The 23,692-nt window shown below is 50.7% G+C and overlaps 2 protein-coding genes across 2 annotated transcripts; one reads left to right on the forward strand and one right to left on the reverse strand.

Moving 5' to 3' along the window:
* The first annotated feature begins 6,179 nt into the window (after nucleotides 1-6,179).
* GPR182 (G protein-coupled receptor 182) lies at nucleotides 6,180-7,472 on the forward strand. The gene has a single exon (XM_047065159.1). The coding sequence runs from the start codon at nucleotides 6,297-6,299 to the stop codon at nucleotides 7,440-7,442; it is 1,146 nt and encodes a 381-aa protein (XP_046921115.1). The 5' UTR covers nucleotides 6,180-6,296; the 3' UTR covers nucleotides 7,443-7,472.
* Nucleotides 7,473-13,105: 5,633 nt separating this feature from the next.
* ZBTB39 (zinc finger and BTB domain containing 39) lies at nucleotides 13,106-18,450 on the reverse strand. The gene is made up of 2 exons (XM_047067073.1): nucleotides 18,371-18,450; nucleotides 13,106-16,864 (listed from the first exon to the last, which is right to left on the reverse strand). Exon 2 carries the CDS (start codon nucleotides 16,818-16,820, stop codon nucleotides 14,685-14,687), a length of 2,136 nt encoding a protein of 711 aa, XP_046923029.1. The 5' UTR covers nucleotides 16,821-16,864; nucleotides 18,371-18,450; the 3' UTR covers nucleotides 13,106-14,684.
* Between the last annotated feature and the right edge of the window lie 5,242 nt (nucleotides 18,451-23,692).

The raw sequence follows: 23,692 nt of genomic DNA on the forward strand, positions 1-23,692 counted from the left end.
GGAACCTTAGGAAGTCAAGGCCTCTAGAAGTCAAGGGGCATTGCCGTCCAGCCCAGGTTACGCGCTCAACAAAAGTTAGGAGAAACTGACTAAATCTGGGATCAACAAGGAGTGTCAGCACATCTACGGAGACCCTGGGGGAGGTGCTAGGGATCAGGAAGTGGAGGGGGGAGAGTTCCGAGGGAGGGACAAAAGCCAGGAGATGGATAGGAAATTACAGGGTGGGGAAGAGTGAAGGCATGCTGGGAGGCTGCTGGGTGGTGCCAGTTTCCCTGGGGACCTTCCAGTGTCTGTCGGTCCCTCAGAGCCTCCTCTTCCTGGCACTAACCTTGCACACCTCCACATACATTCTCTTGGGAAATCATAGGGAGGAAACAGTTGTCCTTCATCTGGTGACAGCAAAGACATTTCACCTCCCATTTCTCAACCCCTCCCCAGGTCATCCCATGCTTCTCTCGGCCTCCACAAAGGGGACTTTGCTCTCACTCAAGAAATTTCCCAGAATTCCAAAGGCTGAGTCACCTCCACCCAAGTGTATGCTGTGCTTCTAAAACTTTTTTATCCACAAGAGGCACTTCGAGGGCGGTCAGTTTTAACCTTTTGGACATTGTGGATCCTTTTGAGAATCTAAGGAAGACTCTAAGCCCCATAAAAATGACTTAACACAACATACGGGATTTTGAATATGCTTTTCAGGCAGTTCGCAGACCACCTAAAGCCATTAGGTGCCAGGAATCTAGGTCAAGAATCCCTATAATAAGGATTTACAGTGTGACACAAGCTAGTTGTTTAACCTCTCCGTGCCTCACGACATGATAGAAGCCTTGCGTATGACAGTGTAACAACTTAATGAGGATCAAACAGTACATGTCAATCACAAACGCTAACTTGTCGCTATATCGCTTTTGTGGTAATTCATAGTGGCATTGGGAATATTCTTGACCTTTCACGTGAGAAACAGAACACCAGACAACTAAATGAAAGAGGAAGCTGGTGTTGATCCAACTGAGAAAAAAACGGCTCATAGTGGTGGGACTGGGCAGAGGTATCTCAACGTAATTCCCCAAGAAGGGATCTCTCCTTCCTCATCCCCAAATAGTGGGAAAGGAACATGCTTATGCCAAGCACTTTACGTATCTCGTATGTCCCATACAATAACCCCTGAAGGAAGCATCAGTCACCTCACTTTACATATAAGGAAACTAAGACTCAGAAGGGTAAAGTGACTTGTGCAAAGTCACACAGCTACTAAGTAACAGAACACGGTGTCAAAGTCAGGTCAGGTCCCAGAAGTAGCATTAGCTCCACTGTGCCTCAGCGAAGAGCGAGTAAGCAGGAAAGAGCTGAGCAGAGCCAAGGACAGGGTCGCTGGACCACATCCTTCTTTGGGACGCCCGGGGACCAGGCTGGTGCCGTTGGGCAGATAAGGCTGCCTCCCTGACAGGGGGAAGCTGCGGCAGGAGGGCCAAATGACCTCTGTGGCTGGGCTTGGCTTCTGTACTCAGTGACCTGCTGGCAGCTAGGCTGGGAGCAGAAGTACAGTCGTTGCCAAACTCCTCAGCCTAAACCAGTCCGCAATCCATCCGCCCTCAACACACAAAGTAGGGTCCTCGGCCACACAGGCCAGACGGCCTGCCCGGCCCTCCTTCCAGGGTCCAGGCATAAGCCCTTGGCCCCCACCTGACCCTGGGAAGCTGCCTGCTTTTATCTGTGCCTCCAGTAACTCCTCCCTGGTACCTTCCTTCCTTTCTGATTGTTGATTACAATATCTTGTCTACATTTTTTGGAAAAAAAAGTTGGGGAGGTGGTAGGAAGGAGAAAGAGTAAATTTCCAGGAATTGTTTTGCTGCTGCTGTTCCTGTTACTTGGAGCAAAGCTGTGTGCTGCTCCCCTCCTGCTCAGGTTGGCAAGAAGCCTGGGTCCTGCCCCCTCTGTCTTTCCCTTCCTTCCAATCTCTCTCTCTCCAGCTGCACACCTCCTCCCTCCAAAGAAAAACAGCCACATGAAAACTGCAGAGCTGTCACTTATTTCTTCCTGAGGGAACAGCTTTCCCTCTGTGCCTCTGCCAGAAGGCACCCCATCATTTCCTCCTGCTGCACATTCACATTCAGTGATGTGGGGGAAGGGGGGCCGGGGAGCAGGTGGAGGGTGATGTCTCCATACGGGAGGGAAAAGATCCTGGGGTCAAAGATTCGGAGACCCAGGAGACATGAGCCACTCGAGTGCAGTCTTGAGAGGAATGGAAATGGCCATGAGTCAGAATGTGTAGAGAGAAAGAACAGAGATGAGAACTAGGTCTTCCTGGAGGGTGCTTGATCTAGTAGAGCCTCCACCTGCATGGGTCAAAGGTATGGAGAAGGAAGTGAGAATTTTCAGAAGGCTCTCTATTAAAAAACGATATCCATAGGATAGAAACTGGGATCCAAAAGAGAGAGTAAATAGAACTGTCTGAAAAATCAAAGTAAACCACATTTTACGTTGTCATAGCTCATCATGACGGATTTCTTGGTCTAGGGGAGGTCTGATGTGTAAGTAGAAGTGTGACATGATAAGAAATGTATACTTGGTCTCTGCCCCTAATTCCTGAGCTCTTAAATCCCTTGGAATTTCCCAGATAGTTTCAGGATGGGGACTGACTCCCAGAAAGACCAAGCCTTGCCTAGATGCCTGGAATGCCCAACCTCACCTCCTGTCCTCTGGGAAGAAGTCAGAGACTAGAGTTATAATTTATAATAGATCATGCCTTTATGTTGAAGCAGGCATAAAAATTCCAAAACTGTGAGGTTCAGAGAGCTTCTGGGTCGGTGAACATATCCACATGCCAGGAGGCCCGTGTACCCAACTCCATGGGAACAAAGCTCAGGACCCTTCCCGACCTCACACTATATACTCCTTATCTGGCTGTGCATTTGCATCCTTTATAATAAACCAGTAAACAAAGTAAATGTTTCCCTGAGTTTTGTGAGCCATGCCAGCAAATTATTGACACAGAGGTGGGGGATTATGGGGACTTTGTAACCATGTTGGACAGAGTCATGTTTGTGACTGGCATCGAAAGTGAGAACAATCCTGTGGGACTGAGCCCTTAAACCTGTGGAGTCTGACACCAACTTCAGGTTGGTGCCAGAACTGATAAATTTTAGGACACCCACGGTTATAGGGTGTCCGGGAGTTGGAAAACTAATTGGTATTGGAGAAAAACCCCTACATATTTGGTGTCAGAAGTGTTATGAATAGAGAAACAGTTTTTCTATAGAAGGCTTTAAGAAACTTGCAGAATTAGGGGCGCCTGGGTGGCTCAGTCGGTTGATTGACCGACTTCGGCTCAGGTCATGATCTCACAGTTTGTGAGTTCGAGCCCCGCGTCAGGCTCTGTGCTGACAGCTCGGAGCCTGGAGCCTGCTTCCAATTCTGGGTCTCTCTCTCTCTCTGCCCCTCCCCCTCTCATGCTCTGTCTCTCTCTGTCTCAGAAATAAACATAAAAAAAAATTAAAAAAAAAAAAGAAAATTGCAAAATTAAAAATATCCCCTCTTGTGGAGATAGTTGCATAACAATGGGAATATCCTTAATTAATTAAAGTATTAATTAACCAATGAATGAAAGTATTAATTACTTTAAATAATTAATTAATTACACCCAATGTGGGGCTTAAACTCATGACTCCCAGATCAAGAGTCACATGTTCGGGGCGCCTGGGTGGCGCAGTCGGTTAAGCGTCCGACTTCAGCCAGGTCACGATCTCGCGGTCCATGAGTTCGAGCCCCGCGTCAGGCTCTGGGCTGATGGCTCAGAGCCTGGAGCCTGTTTCCGATTCTGTGTCTCCCTCTCTCTCTGCCCCTCCCCCGTTCATGCTCTGTCTCTCTCTGTCCCAAAAATAAATAAACGTTGAAAAAAAAAATTAAAAAAAAAAAAAGAGTCACATGTTCTACCAACTGAGCCAGCCAGGTACCCCTTACTTAATGCTACTGAACTATATAATTAAAAACAGCTAAAATGGTGGGATGCCTGGGTGGTTCAGTCGGTAAAGCATAGGACTTTGGCTCAGATCATGATTTCACAGTTTGTGGGTTCGAGCCCCGCATCGGGCTCTGTGCTGACAGCTCAGAGCCTGAAGCCCGCTTCGGATTCTGTGTCTCCCTCTCTCTCTGCACCTCCCCCGCTCATGTTCTCTCTCTCTCTGTGTCTCTCCAAAATAAATAAACTTAAAAAAAAATAGCTAAGATGGTAAATTTGACATTATGTTTATTTCACTACAGCAAAAAATTAATTAGCAATCTTAAAAAAAATCACCTCCTTGAATGGATAAACAGAATGGGGCCTATCCATGCAATGGACCATTACTCAGACATAAAAGATCATGAAATGCATATACGTGCTATAATGAGGATGAACCTCAGAAACGTTATGTGAAGTGGAAAAAAAAAGACACAAGGGTCACGCATTGTATGATTCCATTTATGTTAAATATGCATGATAGGTAAATCCACAGAGACAGAAAGCAGAATGGTTATTGCCAGGGGCTGGGAGAAGAGGGAAGTAGGCAGTGCTTACCGGGTATGGGGTTTTCTTGGGGGGTTATGAAAATGTTAGGACCTAGAGAGGGGTGGTGGTTACATAATAACATCAATGTATTAAACTCCACTGACCTGTACACTGTAAGCCGGTTAATATTGTTATGGGAACTTCATCTCGATTAAATATGCGTACGCAATCCCCTCCAGCCAACACACCTTGAGCCGCGCGGCTCATGAGACGGGCTACCTCTCTGGGCTTAACAGAAGATGAGAAAGCCCATCCTTTCTCCCCGCAGGGGATACCACAGGGTATCTCAGGGGTCAAACGATTAACTGAGGTGAAAGTAGGCTGAGAAGCAGGAGGCTCTGCTGACACATCCATGGGCTCTGAGCCTTGCCCTCTAGCTTGGCAAGAGAGAGAAGCTTGGTGTCTGTCTCTCTCTCTCAGCCACCCTTGGCCACACTTCACGAGAAGTATGAGGCGGTGGGGGAAGGATGCTGTTCTCCCCCTCCGGGTCTAGGAGACTCCCTGAAGCTCAGTGCAGCCCCCTTTCCCACCCCACGTTTAATCCTCTCTCTGTGTCCAGCTTCTCACCCCAGAGCCAAGATGCAGGCTGGGGAGAATGGCAAGGGATGGGTGCGAGCCAGCGGCAAAGGGCAGAGTGACTAAAAGCCTGGCTGATTTTCAGATTTCTTTTAGCCCGCCCACCCACATCCAGTTCTGCTTTTGTAGGAATCAACAGACAGGGGAGAGTGGGATTCCAAGCCAATTTAGAGTGGAAAGCACATATGTGTGTAAAGCATTGACCACAGGCCCAGCCCTGTGCTGAGCACTTTACCTTGTTGGCTCACTTAATTCTCACAACACCCCTGTTAGTAGATATTATCGTCCCATTTTGCAGAGGAGAGGACTGAGGCTTAAGGAGGCAAATTCCCATAGCTAGTGAGTCAAGAGTCTGGATTTTAATACTTGCAGCCTGACTCCTCCCCGCCCCTGGCACACTGGGTCTTCTGCTGTGACTTCCCCTCTATCTGGATTGGGGGAAGGCAGGAAAAACACTGACCCTCTCCCACAGAGCCTCAGCCAGTGACACTGCTTCCTGGATGAGAAGGACGGCCCTGAAGCCCACAGCAAAGCCAGCCCCACAGCCACAGTCCCTCCAGTCTCCTTGCAGCTCCCCAGCAGCCCAGACCCACCACCGGCCCTCCAGGACCAGAGGCGCTCCAGACAGAAACTCAGGTGGGTGTCACCCTCTCTCAGGGAAGAAGGGAATCAGGGCTTGAAGATAATTGGCTTTTCTGCACAATCCACAAATGTTCCTAGGGATAAATCAGAGGGGTGTGTGTGTGTGTGTGTGTGTCCACATCCATAGCCCAGATGGCGGGACAGAGTTAAGACTTCCTAAGGAAGGCCCACACGAAAGGGCCAAGGGGAGAAGTGCCAGGAGAGAAGTGGAGGTCAGAGATGGCCTGGGGCTGGAGATAGGGTGGCACCAGCCAGGCTGGGGAGGAACCTGGTCAGGCGCCAACAGTTCTGGTCTCTCCCACCACTGAGCCCTAAGAAAATGTCTCTGCTCGCAGGTCAAAGCTGGCAAGGGAGCTGTGTACTGTTTATACACAGTTTGAATATTTAAACTGCCTTTCTTGCCTCTTCAGACCCAGAATCTTCCCCCAAAGCCTCCTGGTCCCGGTAGCCCACTAACTTGAGGCTTAAGGCTGCTTTTGAGGTCTCCGTTCTCTTCCAACCCACTCTTCTCCCCACCAGGCATTTGCTGGTCCTGATGTCAGTCAGGGACAACATGGGGCCTACCCCCTCGGAAGGGTTCACCACAGCACCTGCCAGTGACTTTGGGGAGATCCACAACTGGAATGAACTGCTCTACTTCTTCAACCACACTTTGCCCGAGTGCCACATGGAGCTCAGGGAGGACACCAAGCAAGTGACCCTCTTTGTCCTCTACCTGGCCATCTTCGTGGTGGGGCTGGTGGAGAACCTCCTGGTGATCTGCGTCAACTGGCGCTGCCTGGGCCGGGCGGGGCTGCTCAACCTCTACGTTCTCAACATGGCCATAGCGGACCTGGGCATCGTCCTATCTCTGCCCGTGTGGATGCTGGAGGTCATGCTGGACTACACCTGGCTCTGGGGCAGCTTCTCCTGCCGCTTCACTCACTACTTCTACTTTGCCAACATGTACAGCAGCATCTTCTTCCTGGTGTGCCTCAGTATCGACCGCTACGTCACCCTCACCAACACCTCTCCCTCCTGGCAGCGCCACCAGCACCGGATGCGGCGGGCCGTGTGCGCGGGTGTCTGGGTCCTCTCTGCCGTCATCCCACTGCCCGAGGTGGTGCACATCCAGCTGGTGGAGAGCTCGGAGCCCATGTGCCTCTTCATGGCGCCCTTTGAAACGTACAACACGTGGGCCCTGGTGGTGGCCCTGTCCACCACCGTCCTGGGCTTCGTGCTGCCCTTCCCTCTCATGGTGATCTTCAACGTGCTGACGGCCTGCCGGCTTCGGCAGGCGGGATGGCCAGAGGGCCGGCGCCACTGCCTGCTGGTGTGTGCCTATGTGGCCGTCTTTGCCGTCTGCTGGCTGCCCTACCACGTGACCCTGCTGCTGCTCACGCTGCACGGCACCCACGTCTCCCTCCACTGCTACCTGGTCCACCTGCTGTACTTCTTCTACGACATCATTGACTGCTTCTCCATGCTCCACTGCGTCGTCAACCCTATCCTCTACAACTTTCTCAGCCCGAGATTCCGGGACCAGCTGCTGAGTGCTGTGGTCCACTACCTTCCCAAGGTCCGGGCCAGGGGGGACAGACGTGCTTCCTCCCTCTCCTCCTCCTCCACTCAGCACTCCATCGTCATCATCAAGGAGGGCGCCCAGCCCGCCGCAGCAGGCCCCAGCACCACCCAGGCCTGAACTTCTAAGCGCCAACTACCTCGCCCATCCCTGCCCCTCAGCCTCTCCTAGGCAGCTGAGGTAGATCCCACTCTTCTCCATCAGCAAACTAGGAGGCTAGACGTGTAGGTGAGAGATTTTTTTTTTGGGGGGGGGGGGGTGTCGGGGAAAGGGTCAGAACACTCATGGTTAATTTTGAGTATGTCCTGTAATATTGAGGTGAGAGGAGGAGAGGGGGCCAGGGAGGGGTCGAGAACAAGTCAGTGTTGTACTATTTGTCTCAGTCCTCAGGATTAAAGAAGACACTCAGGAAAAAAAAAAAAAAAGTGAAATAAATAACAGAGACAGCCATGACTCTGGCTCTTTCAAAACTCTGTACTTCCAGCTGGGATAGGCTAAAGAGATGCTCAACAGAGACGCACTCATTTCAGCAATCACCCTGGCCGGAAGGAGTGTGCTCCGCAGGGAGCTCACACAACTTTCCTTTTGTGTTTGTGTGTTGCTGTTCTCCCGGAGAACTATGCAGGCTGTGAGGACAAGAGGTCAGAGGCCAAGGAACCAGGAGGCCTCGGCAGGACGTTTCCTAGCATCCTCAGTGAGATGACAAATGGAGGGGGGTGAAGCAGAGGTCTGGCTCCCCACCCTTCCCACCATCCAGGAAGTGGCTCCATTTCCTTGCTGATACTCTCCCCTTCATCCATCCTGCTTCCCTCCCCCCGAAGCAGAGGAGCCATCCCAGAGTCAGTGCTCCTCACAGCCCACCTGCTCCTGGCTTCAGATCTAGGACATCTCCAGACTTCTAGAAAGAGAGGCTATCAGAAATCTATCCCCATCCCACGCTTTCTCTCCAGATCATAGGAAAATATCAAAGGATGTCCATTCTGGGAGCAGACCTTGGGACAGCCAGCAGCAGGCACTGACAGATGCTCTGTCCCTCAGCCCTTGTCCCCTGCATGGGATGGGGAGGCAGAAATTTTCTGATTCTGTCACAGGGCAGAGTTCTGGTATTCTTACTTTTTGAAAAATGTTTATTTATTCATCTTTGAGACCAAAAGAGTACAAGTAGGGGAGGGGCCGAGAGAGGGGGAGACACAGAAGCCAAAGCAGGCTCTAGGCTCTGCGTTGTCAGCACAGAGCCCGAGGTGGGGCTTGAACTCACAAACTGCGAGATCATGACCTGAGCTGAAGTTGGACACTTAACCGACTGAGCCACCCAGGGGCCCCGCTCTGGTATTCTTCTAAGTCTGTTCTCACCGCTAAACTTCATTCTCCTTGGCCAGGTCTTTTCATAATTTTCCTGTCCTGCAACTTACTTCTATTCATGCTTATCCCATAGATAGGAAATGAAGTCTTCTTATTAATAAGTAGGTCTTCTGGGGGTACCTGGTGACTCAGTTGGTTAAGCATCCAACTCTTGATCTTGGCTCAGGTCATGATCTCAAGGTTTGTGAGAGTGCAGAGCCTGCTTGGGGTTCTCACTGCTCCCCCCCTACTCATACTCTCTGTCTCTCAAAATAAAAGACAATTTTAAAAATCCTAAAAAAAAAAAAAATTAGGTCTTCTGTAAACAACTCATTTATCAGGGTCCCTGGGTGGCTCAGTCAGTTGAGCGTCCAACCTCAGCTCAGGTCATGATCTCACAGTTCGTGGGTTCGAGCCCCGCATTGGGCTCTATGCTGACAGCTTGGAGCCTGGAGGCTGCTTAGGATTCTACGTCTGCTTCTCTCTCTGCCCCTCCCCCACTCACGCATTGTCTCTCTCTCTCTCTCTCTCTCTCTCAAATAAAACATTAAAAAAAAATCTTTTTTTAAAGACTCATTTATCAGTTAGGGTCTAGGCCCGTGTCCACAAAGGCAAGGCCTAAGAACATGATCCACTGGTTCCAAGTCTCTGGCCTCCTAGTCCTGGCTGTGGAGAATGAAGGGCTTGTGGGCATAATCACTGAGAGCCTCTGTTCTGCTCAAGGGCTCAGTATTTCTGGAATGTTTAACTTGGAACAACCATTCACTGACCCAGAGTGCTCTCTCCTCTGTTCTTAGAAATCTGAAACCATATTCACCAGATGCATGAAACACGTGCTCCAATAGTGTACATACCCGTGCGTCAGGAGCACAGAGGGAAATCCCCCTATGATCCTCCTGCTCGTTGGGCCCAAATCTCAAAGGGTCTTAAGTGACAAACAGCTGCTCAGTGGCACAGAGCTGAGGGCTTTTTCAACCGGGAGAGTCCAGGTTGTGACATGGGGTTGCAGTAAGGGTTTAACCCAGTAATACAGAAAATGCACTAAAGACCCTCGTCCCTTGCGCTCATATAAAAACCAAGCCAAGATCTGATGCCTACATCACTGCCTCCTCGGACTTGGGCTCCAGAAGCTTCCTAAAGGGAACCTAATTTTATACCAGTCCTATCCCAAGTGACCTCAGAGGCCATCCCCCCACGGTCTCACTCTTCTCACAGATTTCTCTGGCAACCGCTGTCACCCAGGGCAGTATGAATACCTCCTCAGGGCCTCGGGAGGACAGAGAACCAGTGATACTGACCACAGCAAGGCTGCTCGGCTCAGCACTGACTGAGCACCGCTGGGGGTCACGCCTGGCCACTGTGCTGAGACCAAATGGGCCACATCACGCCCCAGCCTCTGAGGTCTATCTCCTTCTCTGTGGAGGTACATTTGTTATCGACCTCGTGAGATTGTGCCAAACCTCCACCTCCTCCCTGATTCTGCCTCTCTCCGTTCCAACATACCACGTCAGTGAATCCGATGGCACTGGCAGGACACTTTGAGGCCAAATCGCTTGTCCAACTAGACATGAGCAAGAGTCCCACTACTCTCTGAGCCAACGGAAGATCCCCTCAGGGAGGCTTCCCCTGGAAAGGTTGGGTTATTGACTTAATTTCCCACTAAAAACAGGTCAACAAGTCAGCCCTGGGGGATTCCAGCTACAGGAAAGGAAGCTGCCACCTGGAAGAATCCTGGCAGCTGCTGAGAAAGCTGCCGCTAACGGGTGCTGGGCTCTGATCTCAACAAGGGACAGTAACCCCAGTCAGTAGGAAAAGAATTCTCGTTTCAAATTTCCTTTTTTTTTTATTCTAAATAAAAACCACACTTTGTGCCGAACAATGGAATATAAAAGAATCAGATGTACAACGATTTTAGACATCTACTATTTGGGAAAAGAAGTTTACAAAATATACAAAACTTTACAGCAATAGATAGTAAACACTTAAATATTAGGAGGTCAGTACTTATTAATTTAATGGAAGGAAGTTAGACGTCGACAACTCTTCTTGGTTTCGTAAGAGACTTTCGCTAGCAGAGGTGGGAGGGGAGGGCAGACTGGACAGGCGGAGGGGTGTTAAAGAAACATCGAAATCAAAACAGTTTCATTTCCATTCGGGTGTTCAGCTTACGATGCGTGATCACAATGAAATCAATGCTGTGTGCCTGTGCTTCCTGACTCACTCAGTGCAGGACTGAGGCAAAAGGATGTGTGGGGACCTCCAGATGGGCAGACTTCTCCACACAGCCCACTCCCGTGCCAACAAAATCAGTGTCCATCTATAAAAGGATTTGATTTGCTTCCAAAGATGAGTAGTCTCAAGAATAGGGCACAGCAAGAGGCCAGAAAACAAAGAGTATTCATCAGTAGCAAAACCTGACTGGGGAGAAGGTATTTAAGCCCAAAGGTCTGTCCTGGAGACCAAGGGATGCTGAACAGAAAGGAAGAAAGTCAAAAAGAACTTTTACCCATTTCCTGGTTCTTAGAGGTCACGTGGGCCCAACTCCCACCTCTTTTTTTTCCAGCTAGCCATGAACTATAGAGACTCCCTGGGGCCTTAAAATTTAGGACCAAATACTAAAATACAGCAGCGCTTCCCAGCAGGTGCTGTGGCCATCAGTGAGCCATCACTGAGTCACAGGAGAAGCAGGATACAGATCCCCTCCTCTGGCCACAAGCAGCCTCTGCTGTTTCTTCCAATGTGCCATACAAGTATTACCTTTTTCCCTTAAGAAACAGGTTGGGAATAGCCTCATGCCTGGTTTAATGCTCTACAGTCGCCATCTCGAAATTCTTCATTTTTAAACAAAGGGCTCTGCAAATTACGTAGCTCGTCCTGAGTCAGAACAAGAAAAAGGAAAAAGGGAGAGAAAAAAAAGACATTCAGGGGTCAAAGAGAACCTCAGAACAATACAGCAGACTGCTAAACTGGGCTCCAAGGTGGGGAAGGGGGGGCGGTGGGGAAGGGGGGGCATGGGGGCAACAAAATCAAATGAACAGAAGGTTGAAAAAAAATTAAAAAACTCAAAAGAAAATGAATACCTTCAACCAGGTATCCCAGATGCCCTCTGCCACAATAGAGAGTTTCAAGTAGAACAGTTCAGAAAAGAGTGAGCTGGAGGCAGCAAACATGACTCCAAACAGAGGGAGGGGTCAGGTGTGAATATGGGGACAAGCAGAGGAACAGGGTTTGGTCAGTGAGCCTCATGAGCTACTGACCCTGCTACATGTCTAACTGCAACCAACCGGGCCACCCTGATCAACCACTTGACCTCAGGAGGATCAGGGAACGCAGTTTTTTGTTTAGTGTTTCAGGGGCAAAGTTTCAAGGATTTGCTTTTTGGTTTACTGGCAAAAAGGGAAAACTTCACAGTTTCAGGTTAAGTATACAGACTACCCAGCATCCACGATGCCCTCCGTTAAGGAAAAGGGTTTCTCCAGCACACTGATCCATTCTCAGCTACCTGGCTGGGTTCCAGTAAGTACCACCTCTCTCAAATCTGACCATTCAAAAATCAGTCCTCATCAACAGTCTGGGAATTACCCAGCCTTGAAAAGCTTAGCAGACACTAGACGGTAGCCTTTTGCACGTTCTCCTTAAATTTCTAATGGTCAGCATGGGGAAGAAAGGGAGAAGCCAACCAGGGGTGAAAAATCTCAGCACTGGGGCACCTGGGTGGCTCAGTCAGTTGAGCGTCCAGCTCTTGATCTCAGCTCCGGTCACGGTCTCCCGGTTCGTGGGTTTGAGCCCCGCCTTGGGCTCTGTGCCAACAGCATGGAGACTGCTTGGGATTCTGTCTCTCCCTCTCGCTGCCCCTCCCCTGCTTGTACTGTACTCTCTCAAAATAAATAAACTTAAAAAAAAAAAAAAAGTCTCAGCACTGCTCTCCTGACAAGAATGACCTGAGGCAACAGGTAACAAGTTGGGTTTAGATGGTGAAAAGTGGCCACTGTACAAATCTCTTCGTGTAACAGTCACCCCACCAGAGAGTCATGCACCCTAACTGGGAGGCTTTATCAACTTAGGGCTAGGGAGAGAGACAGCAAGTCCAACAAGGACGGAGCTTTGGCTTGCCTGTATATCTTAACATAGCTTCCCAAGTTTAGGAAGGATGAGAAAATGTGCAAAAAGGTCCTTCATATAACTTGTTACCCTCAACACAATCCCCAATCTACTCAATCACAGGAAGGAAGAGGGATAAAAGGCCTAGGAATTTAATAGGCCCCAAATTTCTAGAACTTACATCCATTATCTAAAGGGTAATGCAAGAGACCATGTGGAGAGAAAGAAAAGAATTTGCTTGTTTAAAGGCTTGACACCTTCTCCCCTATTCTAGCCCCTGTTTCCCAAATCTCTGGCCAGGATTGTCCCCTGGAATATGGCTACTTGCTGGAGAGAAACTCATTTTCCTGAAGTCACTAATCCAAAGGAGATGCTGGATAATATGTATATAAAAGCAAAAATAAATAAATATTATTGTCCAAAAAGGCTCTGTGAGTGAATTAAAACCACTTGCTTGTGAAACAGCCCGGGGTGCGGCTGAGTCCCACCAAGGGCAGTGTCAGGGCCTCGGCCAGGGACTCCCAGAGCTCGCCTGAGCAGGGTGAGGTAGTATGAGTTACTGAGGTGCTACCTTGTGAATATGCGAGATCCGAGGGCCCTCTCCCTCAAGCCTTCTTTGGGCAGAAACCCCTCAAAAGCCACAGAACGGAGCCAACCAGCCCCAAGGACTGGGCAGACTCCATCACAGCCACCCAGGGAGGGCCTAAACCAGCTGCCCTCCAATAGCGCCCCCTGGTGGCAATGCAATGACAGATCAGGATAAATTCCAGCAGGTCAAAGGTGAGCTGCCAAGGCTCCCGGCCAGTTAGTGTACAAAGTAAACAACGGGTTACCCGACTGGGACAGACAGAGCGCGCATCCCGCTACACACCACGTTACCCAGGTCCCTTCAATCCTGAAGGGCTCACAGTCCATCACTCTGCCACCTCATGGGGTCTTCTCATCTACACCACAGGTCAAACACACTTCTAGGTGGGAGACTGGATGTAAATTAAGGCAAGGCTGCTGCTGTCAGAGACATCCCCACCTCTCCACCAGGAAACTCAAGCTCGACGGAGGCCGCCAGATGACAGGTGACTGTATCAAAGTGGCTCCTTGTCCTCTTTACCCCACAGGGAAGGCCTAGCAACCTGGGCTATAACTCCATAAAACCGTATTTCTTTGGAATTGAGGAGAAAGGAGAAACCTCCCTTCCTGTCCATCCCGGCTGCCACTTCTGGCGGCACCGCAGGCCACCTCTTCTGACTGGCAAGGATTCATCCCAAAGCGTTCTGACCTAAATAGAAAGCTTTGTCCCCAGTTTGGATCTAGCTGCCAAAAGATTTTACTGTCCCATCAGCAGATTAGAGTGTCGCAACAGGCAGGCACCTCCATCCCATCTGCCTTTTCCCTGCTGAGGGCTGGGCCGGGAACCTGAGGTGAGCTGCCCTGCTGACTAGTCTTTTCCGAACGACCACATTTCCAAAATCTCTCTCACAGCTGGGCGTCCCAGTTGGAAATCTGGTATTAACACCCACAGTGAAAAGCCCTCTCTCCACCTCCTCTGTTCAGTGAGGCCGTTGGTTGGATTGTTAGCAGCATAAAACCTATCAGTAAACTAAAACTTGAGAGGCTCGGAGAGGGGATCTAGTTGACGCCAACTGCCTGACCAGATCCCCAAACCGGCCTCAAAAGAATCAAAAAACACAGCCCTTCCTGGGCAAGAACAGGTAAGGAGGTAAACATGATAGGGCCGTTGCTTCTCAAATACAGTAACAGCTCGTGTGCTCTTTCTTCTTCTTTTCTTCTTTAAACACAGGACAGAACAGAATTCCGAGCAAGGCCAAACTGAAACTCCGGCTGGAGAGGGACCAACAGCCACTAGAAAATCAACGTCCTGGCTGCCGCCTGGGAGCTCCCCCTAGCTCCGCTGGGACCCAGTCAGCTGTCCGGGTTCTTTTCTGCCTCTTTGGAATGGATAATGTACATGAAGGTCTGTTCGATGGTGAAGTCGGGCGGGAGGCTGCCTTTGTGCACGCCGACGTGCTTGCTCATGAGGTTAAGGGTGGAGCTGTAGTGGCCACAGACCGTGCAGCGGTACATGAGGGCCCCCGAGTGCGTCTTCAGGTGGCACTTGATGGTCGAGCGGCCTCGGAAGAACTTGTGGCACACCTTACACTGGTACGGCTTCTCGCCCGTGTGGATCCGTCGGTGGTAGTTGAACTCGCTTGTGTGGGCGAACCTTTTGCCACAGACCTTGCAGCTATACTTGCTGTTCCCAGCTTGACCCTGCAGAGCCAGCTCCTCACTCAGGAACTCCTCCGCGGGCAGCTTCCGCTTCTGGAGAGCTGGGTGCTGCAGCCCAAAGCCAGGCCGGGCGTCAAGGCCACTGTTGCACTTGTGCTGGCTGACGTGGTAGCGATAGGCGGCCTCCGACTTAAAGCTCTGGCTGCACAAGTGGCAGCGGAAGAGGGCGTCTTCCAGGCTTTGGTGCACGGCCATGTGCTTCTCTAGGAGATGCCAGTCCACAAAGCTGTTTGCACAGACAGAGCAGGAGAAGACTGAAACGCCGAGATGGGACAGCGTGTGCCACATGAGGCTGCAGAGGTTGAGGTGGCGCTGGTCACAGACGCTACAGGCCTGGCCCTTCAGGTTTAGATGGTCCAGGATGTGCCCCCGGACCACGTGGAAATCTTTGGCCAGTGCCTTCCCACAGGCAGCGCATTTCAACTCCGCGGAGGCTGTCCCTGAAAACAAACCCAACTTCCCAGACAGGGGATCGTTGGGGTGGACAATAATGTTGTTCTCAAATATCCCATCCCGTCGGTGGAGGGTCAGCTGCCACTGCGTAAAGAATTTAGTTTCACACATGTCACAGGAGAAGAGGAAAATACCAATGTGGGACAGGACGTGGGTCACCCGGGAGTTTCGGTCCTGGAAGTGGGTCTCACAGACCTTGCAGTTGCCTGTCAGCAGGTCCACGTGGTCCCGAGCATGCTGTCGGATCAGCTGAATGTTGGGCTCTAGAACTTTCTTGCACACCTGGCAGGGCATGGCCTTATTCTCTCGGCTGTCACTCTCTCCAAAAGTCAGCTCATCCTCACTGTCGTCACTCAACTCGATCACCTCCTCGGCCGTGCCTGTCTCCTCAGTGGGGTCTTCAAACGGCAAGTCACCATCCCCCAGGTCCTCCAGCTGGAGCTCATCCATCTGCCCAAAGCCTGGATCTTTGGAGTGGTCGCTATTGCTCAGACAGGAGTTGGTCCCAGTGGTCATGTCAATTGCATTGTCAGTGGTGAAGAAACTGTTTTTACTGAAGTCTCCATTGCTCTGAACTTTGTATGGCTGGCAGCAGCTGGTGCTGGTTTGGATGCCCATGCTGACAGTGCCTAGGCCTGGCGGAGTCGCCATCCTGGGGACGGAAGTGAAAGGAGCAGGAGCATCATGGTCTTCTGTCTTTGGCGGCAGTGGCTGCTGTGGCAGAGGCAGGCTATGGTTAGTGTCACCGGTAACATTTCTCTCTTCGTCTTTACAGCTTCCTCCAGCATCACTAGGTAACACGTAGTTCCTATCAGGACCGAAGTGCTCCCCACCAGCCCGGAGTTCTCCAAGGGGATAGGTAGGTTCTGCCGAGCTACAACTCTGGGCGCCAGAGTGGCTCTCACTGGCGCTGGTCAGGGGCTTGGCCACGGCCGTGCTCTCCAGGTCAGGAAAGGTGGAGTGGCAGGCCCGAAGGAGATCCTCCATACCCAGGCGCTCGGCCACCTCGTAGATGACCCCAACATTGATCAGGTCTGTGAAGAGCTCTGATGTATAGACAAAGCTCAGAATCTTCTCAAAGTTGGCAGGGGTGATGAAGTCCACCACGTAGGTCCTGGCGGCATCGAGCCCAGTGTTCAGGAAGAGGTTCTGGAAGTAGCCAGCTGCACAGGCCAGCACGGCTTTGTGGGCCGGGAAGGAGCGGCTCCCCACCACAATGGTGACATCGCACATGGTCTCCGAGAGCCGGCACTTGTTGAGTTCCTTCAGCAGGTTGTTGGGGTGGTTGGTGCTTTGCAGTTTGATCCTCATGCCCATCTTAGCAGCTCCTGTGAAGTTGCCTCTGTATCAGCACGGTTCACCTACGGACAGCAAAAGGAAGAGATGGATGGCCACACACATCCCTGCAGGCGAGGAGCTCTGCGGAAGAAAATACCGCCCGTCTGAGTGTTTCCAAGCCCTGGGTGGAGAAGAGCAGGAGAAAATGGACGTGGAGAGCTGGTCTATGCTGCTGGGCGCAATGACGGGACAATGACCCCTCTCCCTGCATAGTCACAGAGTCGTCCTAACAAAATCCAAAAGTATTGAAAAAAATCTGACAGCTTGGTCTTTAAGAGTCAGTAAGAGAGGTTGTAGGCCTGGTTGGACAGGAGCTAGTGCCTCAGAGCCAAGCCAGAGGCACCCTCTCAGACACCGTTTTTATTTCATTACCAGAGCCACGGCTCAGATTTTACTCATATTAATTTTCTAATTTCTTCCTGAATACAAGCTTTCCTATCTCATTGAGTACATTCACTTCTCTTACAATTGCCAAATGCCATATACATCTTGGGACACAATTACCAAAGCTCCATTAGCCACTGAGGGCAAGATAAGGTTGCTCTTTTAGTTTCCTATCAATGCTGTGTCTTTTCAGTCCAATAAACCTCTTGCTCATTCACGAGTTCCCATCTCTCCCTGCTACCTGCCTACTCTCTTGTCTCGCCATAGCCCAGAGCCATCCAGATAGTGTTCTGTCACCTTCTCTGTATGCTGTGGATGAAGCTAAAGCACTCAGGACCCAAAGAAATAAAGCAAAGTAGAATACACTGTGGTATTTACTCTTACTTAAATATGTTTTTTTTTTTTCCTTTTACCACCCTCTTTGGGACTTATGCATACGCTGACCAGAACTACCAGATTTTTACTTGATGCTCTAAGAAGGCATCTAATTATATAGGTAAGACTCCTAAAGGCTTCCCAGATCCCACTTTTCCCCCCTTTCGAGTACTGCATGCCTAAGGAAGACAAGCTAGCTACATTCTCCTTCAGTCTCACCACTCGCCCCGCGCGACACAGCCCCTTTCTCCACCTCACCACCTCCTACTAACTCCCAACTTTTGCTGGGGTCCAAGAAGCTTCTGCGCATTGCTGGGATACCAGTCAAGCATCTCCCGGGCCCTGGTGGCCACACACCAGGTCGGGGCACCGGAAAGCCTGAGTCGGGGGGTGGGAGGGAGGCAGACTGGGAACTTCCGAGAAGGCACCCCAACAATCTCGTGGCGCCGCAGTCTCCCCTCTGGAGGGTCGAATCCAGGAAGAAGGGCGTTGGATCGGGCGAGGGTGCTCCAATCTGGGGGCCACCGAGCACCTCGGTCCCTCCTCAAACGGCGGGGGATCCCCCGGAGCGCCTCCGGACGGGGGCCGGGGCGCCGGGCCGGACGGGATAGAAGGGATGGGCGGCGGGACCGGCCGGGGTCGGCGCGCGGCCGGGAATGATGGGTCCGGCCCAGGGGAGCCGGCAGGAGGGAGCCCAGCAAGAGCGAGAGAAGGGCCGGGAGGGGGGTCGGGCCTCGGCCAGGGGCAGCCCTCGGCCCGGCCGCGCTTACCCGGCTCCGCGGGGCCCGAGCACCATCGCCACCGCCGCCTCACACAAAGGCCCCGGCCCGCCGTGCCCGGCCCGACGAGGAGGCGGCGCCGCCGGCCGCGGCCAGACTCTCCATCCGCCGCGCCGCTCGCCGCGCCGGCCCGGGCCGCCCCCGCCGCCCGGCCCGCAGCGCCCCCCGCCGTCCCGGAGGAGGCAGCGCCCCCCGCCGCTTGGTCGCAGCGCCCCCAGCCGCCCGGGAGGAGGCAGCGCCCCCCCACGGCGGGGCCGGGCGCCAGGTGGACGGGGCCGGAGCCGCCAAGACTCCGCCCGCCCCCAGCAGCCGGCCGGCCGGCAGGGCCCCCGCGCGCCGCGGGACCCCTGCCCAGGCCTCACCTCCCGCCCCCGCGCGGCCCTGGGACCGCGGGCCCGGCCGCCGCGCGAGCAGCTGCGGGGAAGTTTCCAACTCCCTTGATCCTGGTTTTTCTGAAATGTTCTGATCTACCAGGTGGAGGACCATTCCCTCCTCGCCCTGGGACCCGGATAAGTGAAAAACCCTATCCCGACTCTACACTCATCCTCTACCCTGACCTAGGTCTCCTAGTCCCAGAAGCTTCTCAAAACTTCCACTATTGTGGTTTTGCAAAAAAGAGGGGGGAAAGTAAGATTATTTGATTACTTTATAGTCTCCATTAGGCTGTGAGCTAACTAGGCTGAGAGCTTCCTGAAGTCAGGGATCTTTCTTTCTCCAGAACTACTCAATGCAGTGCTTACCACATACTTCCTGGTCCTTATGATTGGTGCTTAATAAAGCCTGCTTGACTGAATGAACTTGAGGGCTGGGCCCCTGGTACACGCTCTTCTGAAAATTCGAGGATGCCCCTCCTCCCGCCTAGGGGCCAAAGGACGGAATTTACAGGATCCCACTCCACCTTGGGAGCCCAAGCCTGTTTCCTGCAGTCTGTCCTCCCTGAAGGCGAGCAGAATTTGCCACCCCAAATATGCCTTTTTGGCATAAGGATTATTTTAGATCGCTTATTTTTAAGAAACGGCAGGCACAGGAGAAGCTCTGAAAGCAGAATAGAAATTACATTTATAAGGGAAATCTCCGTTTGTAAGGGTGTCTCCCTCTCTGTACGAGGAAGAGAAAATGACTAAATCTCCAGAAACTCTTATCAATGGAGAAGGCAAGACTTAAATCTGCCTAACAACCATACCCTTATTTACCATGCTTGACCTGAAAACCCTCCATAACTGGCTCTCTACCCCCAGTATATTCTTTTGTCTTTAGCTAGAGATGGTATTTAAGGTGACGGCTTAGGCCATTTTAGGGAGTGACTCTGTTTTCCTGGACATCTCCCATGTATACAGGAGGTATACTGTTGAGGCTACTCAACTTCTGTTTGTTTTTCTCCTGTTAATCAGTCTTTTATTATAGGGTGGTCTCAGCCAAGAACTTGGAAGGGTTGAGGGAAAATTATTTTTCTTCCATTATATCTTCAACTGTTTCTAGAGTTCAGTTGTGCTGCTTCTATCCACTCGTTTCCCTTAGCACTGCATCTACCCTCCAAATCCTCTCCTCAGATGCCCCTGCCCAAAAATTGTCATCAAACCAAAACTCCCTGCCCTACCTGCCACCGCCCCTCCACCACCATTACCACCGAAGACATTAGCGGTCATGGGCATCCCATCCTCTCCCCTCAATACATAGGAACCCCTCAGGCTCTGGGACCCTTCTCTTTCAGCCTCTCTCCCAGCACATTCTGTCCACTGCCAGATGATAGAAAGCGGCCAGGCACAACCCCCCCAGAGCAGGCTCATGGTAGAGTTCAGTAATTCCTCCATGGGTGAATGGGAAGAGGAGGATGCGCTGGAAGTTGCCAAGTGATCTAAGACAGTTTGGCTATTCAGTAACCATCAGTTATCTTGACGCATGTGGGAGATTGGGTGTCCCCCGTTTCCACAACCTCACTAACTGGTGTTAGATTATACCAAAAGCAAGTGTTCTACCAAATGACGCCAATCATGTAATATTTATTAGCAAGGAGATACAAAAATGGTCATAGGACCCTCTTGTAGTTTGGGGGGCAGACAATCCCACTTAGCTCTCTCACGAAAGGGTCACTTGGAAGCTGATACATGTTCCAGTGGCAGGCCAACCCCCACAGTTGGACAAGGTGACCGAGTGTGCCCCTAAAGTGGACCCTCACACAACTGATAGACTCCTCCAGCATGACTCTGAGACGTTAGGCTGCAAAAGTCTGGGGGCTCTTCAAGCTTCCTAACCAAATGCCTTAACTATCTCTGGGGGAGTGTTGACCCTGGTAAATGTACTTCACGAGCTAAGAAACCACTCTAAAGGTGTAGATTAAAGTTTATACTGTTTATAGTTGTGATATTGTAATTTATAATAAGAAATATATGTATTTTTTATTTCATTACCAGAGCCTGTAGGTCAGAACACAGGTAACAACCTGGACATGAGAGGGCATCCCAAGCAAGGGGCAGTCTCAGTGGACTGAGCTCTTAACCTGTGGAATCTGATATTATCTTTGGGTAGACAGTGTCAGAGCACTGCTTGTTAGTGTGGCGAAACCACACCTCCACACACGTAGGAATTAGTCCAGAAACTTTAAGACTGAAATCTTTTTAAAGTAAAAATCACCATGCAATCCCAGTCACACACACACACACACACACACACACACACACACACACACCCCTAAGTGGAGAAGCCACAAATCCGGTCAAGGTCTTATTGGCCAGTTCTCCTTAGGCACCAACCTCTTTACAACAGGAAGAGGAGGGCCAGTATTCCTTCACACGTTCTCCAAGTACAAAAACAGGAATCTGACTTAAAATTTGGCTTCCTTTTTCCTGGAATCCCAAGGACTGCAATTTTTGTCAGCCCCACCAGAGAGCAACCTTTCTGCATTTATGCTCCTACTTGGCAATGCACTGTGTCATCTCAGCACACACGCCCATCTCCCAAGTCTGAGCAGAAACAACTCTTGAAGCTTTCATGACCTAAATAAATTCCCCAGACTCTGCAAAAGTTACCCCACTTTAAAACCTTCTAGATAGATCATTTTGAAAAGCCAACATGATGAGTCATTGAAGAAAGGCTTGAGGCTCTTGGGTAAGAACACTCTTTGACCTGTAGCAATAAACCTGACCTAAGGGATGCTGAGTTGAGCTTTCTCTCCTCCCCCATCCCCGCCGTTCAGCTGTGGGTCCAAAGTTGCCCCATTAAGGTTCTGGGAAGAGAGAACTTTCACTGGGGTGAAGGAACTGTAGGAAGCGACCTCTGGCTCCATGGCCCTGTCTCTACACTGCCTTGGGAGAATGGAGCGTTGATGTTGTAGCAGGGCAGTTCAGGGGGTACTGCCAGGCCCTGCACTGGGCTAAAATACGGAGCCTGAGGATCTCTCAGACTGTTCCCTTAGGGTACAGAACACCTCCTTGGGATCCTTGGGCTTACATATTCTGTGGACTGCTAGACCAGTGCTACAGGGGCTGGTGTCAGTTGCATTGTAGAGGAGTCTGAGACAAATGTTTTCCCTTTATAATAACTGAAATGGCCAGCTGACACTGAAGATACCTGCTCCCTTCTTTCTTGGCCTCCGTAGTAACTTCCCCATCCACACCCCATCCTGGCAAGACCAAGCGTTGTTTGCTTGTCCACCGCTGGCTCCACTGTAAACGATGTGTATAGGTCACCGTTACAGGATCCATGCTCGACATTTGGAGACAGAAAAATGGTACAATTCAATAGATGCATCTTCCTCTGTGGCTGGGTCCTTGCACAGCCTTGACCTCCCTCTCCTTCTCTAAGTAGAGTCAGATGCAGGGACTGATGTCTCCTAGGCTCATCCTAGAAATACAGACAAGCCATTGAGAATATATTTTTCCTTTATCTGAAGCTGGTCTGTGAAAGTCTTTGACCACTAGAAACCATCTTCCAAATTCATTCATTTATTATTTCTTAAATGTTTATTTATTTTTGAGAGAGAGAGAGAACATGAGCAGGGGAGAGGCAGAGAGAGAAAGGGAGCAGAGGATCCAAAGCAGGCTCTGTGCTGACAGCAGTGAGCCGGATGCAGGGCTGGAATTCATGAACCGCGAGATCATGACCTGAGCCGAAGTCAGACGCTCAACCAACTGAGCCACCCAGGCGCCCTTCATTTATTTTTTAATTACTAAATAAATCTTCCATACTAATTGTATGAAGCACTGCTGAAGGCACTGTTGGGAAAATTGATATGTGTGCCAAATAAAGATGTTTCCATTTATATATGATATATGTATGTGTGCATACATGTGTGTGTATATTATGTAGCTCGAAGAGTCAAGGAAGAGAAAAACTCACCCACCAGCCAAATAAATACATCACTCTAGGTCATATGTGAAAATCTTTTATTGTTGAGGAATGGAAAGAGATGTCATAGTTTTAAATGTAGGACACTTACATTATCCAAGGGGATCTAGGGTCAATGCCCACTAGGATTGAGGGTGCTCACTCTGCAGTTTCTCCATCACGGTGAGGTAGAGGGATGGGGAAGGAGTCAAAGCACAGGAGTGTTACAAGGTGGGGGGGGGCGAAGAAAGGGAAATAGAGCACGTGCAGCTGGGGGTTGGGAAGTGGGGGGCAGGTGTCTTCATGATGCAGCCCACGAGTCCAGAAGTGGAGTGCTGAGGAGCAAAAATGAAATCACATCTTCTATCCTGTAAAACTCCCACCGACCACTCGTCGGGGAAGCAGTGGGGTATGTAAGGGAGGAAAAGAGAACAGAAGTCTCAGCCCTCAGCTCTCCCTGTAGCCTTTGAACTGGAGGACTGAACTCTTCTAGCCGCAGGAGCTTGTTCCTTCCCAGCTGCAAGTTTACCATGCTACTTATTATTTTTTTTTTTTAAGAGAGGGAGAGGAGCAAAGGGAGAGAGAGAGAATCTTAAGCAGGCTCCCGTGCTCAGCATCCCATGAGTCAGGCAAACTATAGCCCCATTCAACGTGCCTGGGTGCTGATGCTTCTCCAGGGTCCCCCAGTCCCTTCTCCTCTTTCCAGAAACCTCCCAGAGGAAGAAGAGGCCCAGGGATCACTTCCTTTGTTAGCAGTTTCACATGAATGAAATCAGATGACACAATGATCTGTGTTGATCCATCTCATCTAATCTCCTTTAAATGCCAGCCTCCGGGGACTTTATGTGCTATTCTTCCTGGCACCTAACAGGTTGAGAATGCTCCATCAGTGGTGACATTATGAAGGCTGTAATTATGAGACTGGCCCCTCTGAAAGAGCCTAGATTCACCAGCGAGCATTAAAAGTAGATTTCCACAATGCACTTGTTT

The sequence above is a fragment of the Lynx rufus genome, unplaced genomic scaffold, assembly GCF_022079265.1.
Source record: "Lynx rufus isolate CCGP_SWC_20201006 ecotype Redwood Valley unplaced genomic scaffold, mLynRuf1.p SCAF_7, whole genome shotgun sequence".
NCBI lineage: Eukaryota > Metazoa > Chordata > Mammalia > Carnivora > Felidae > Lynx > Lynx rufus.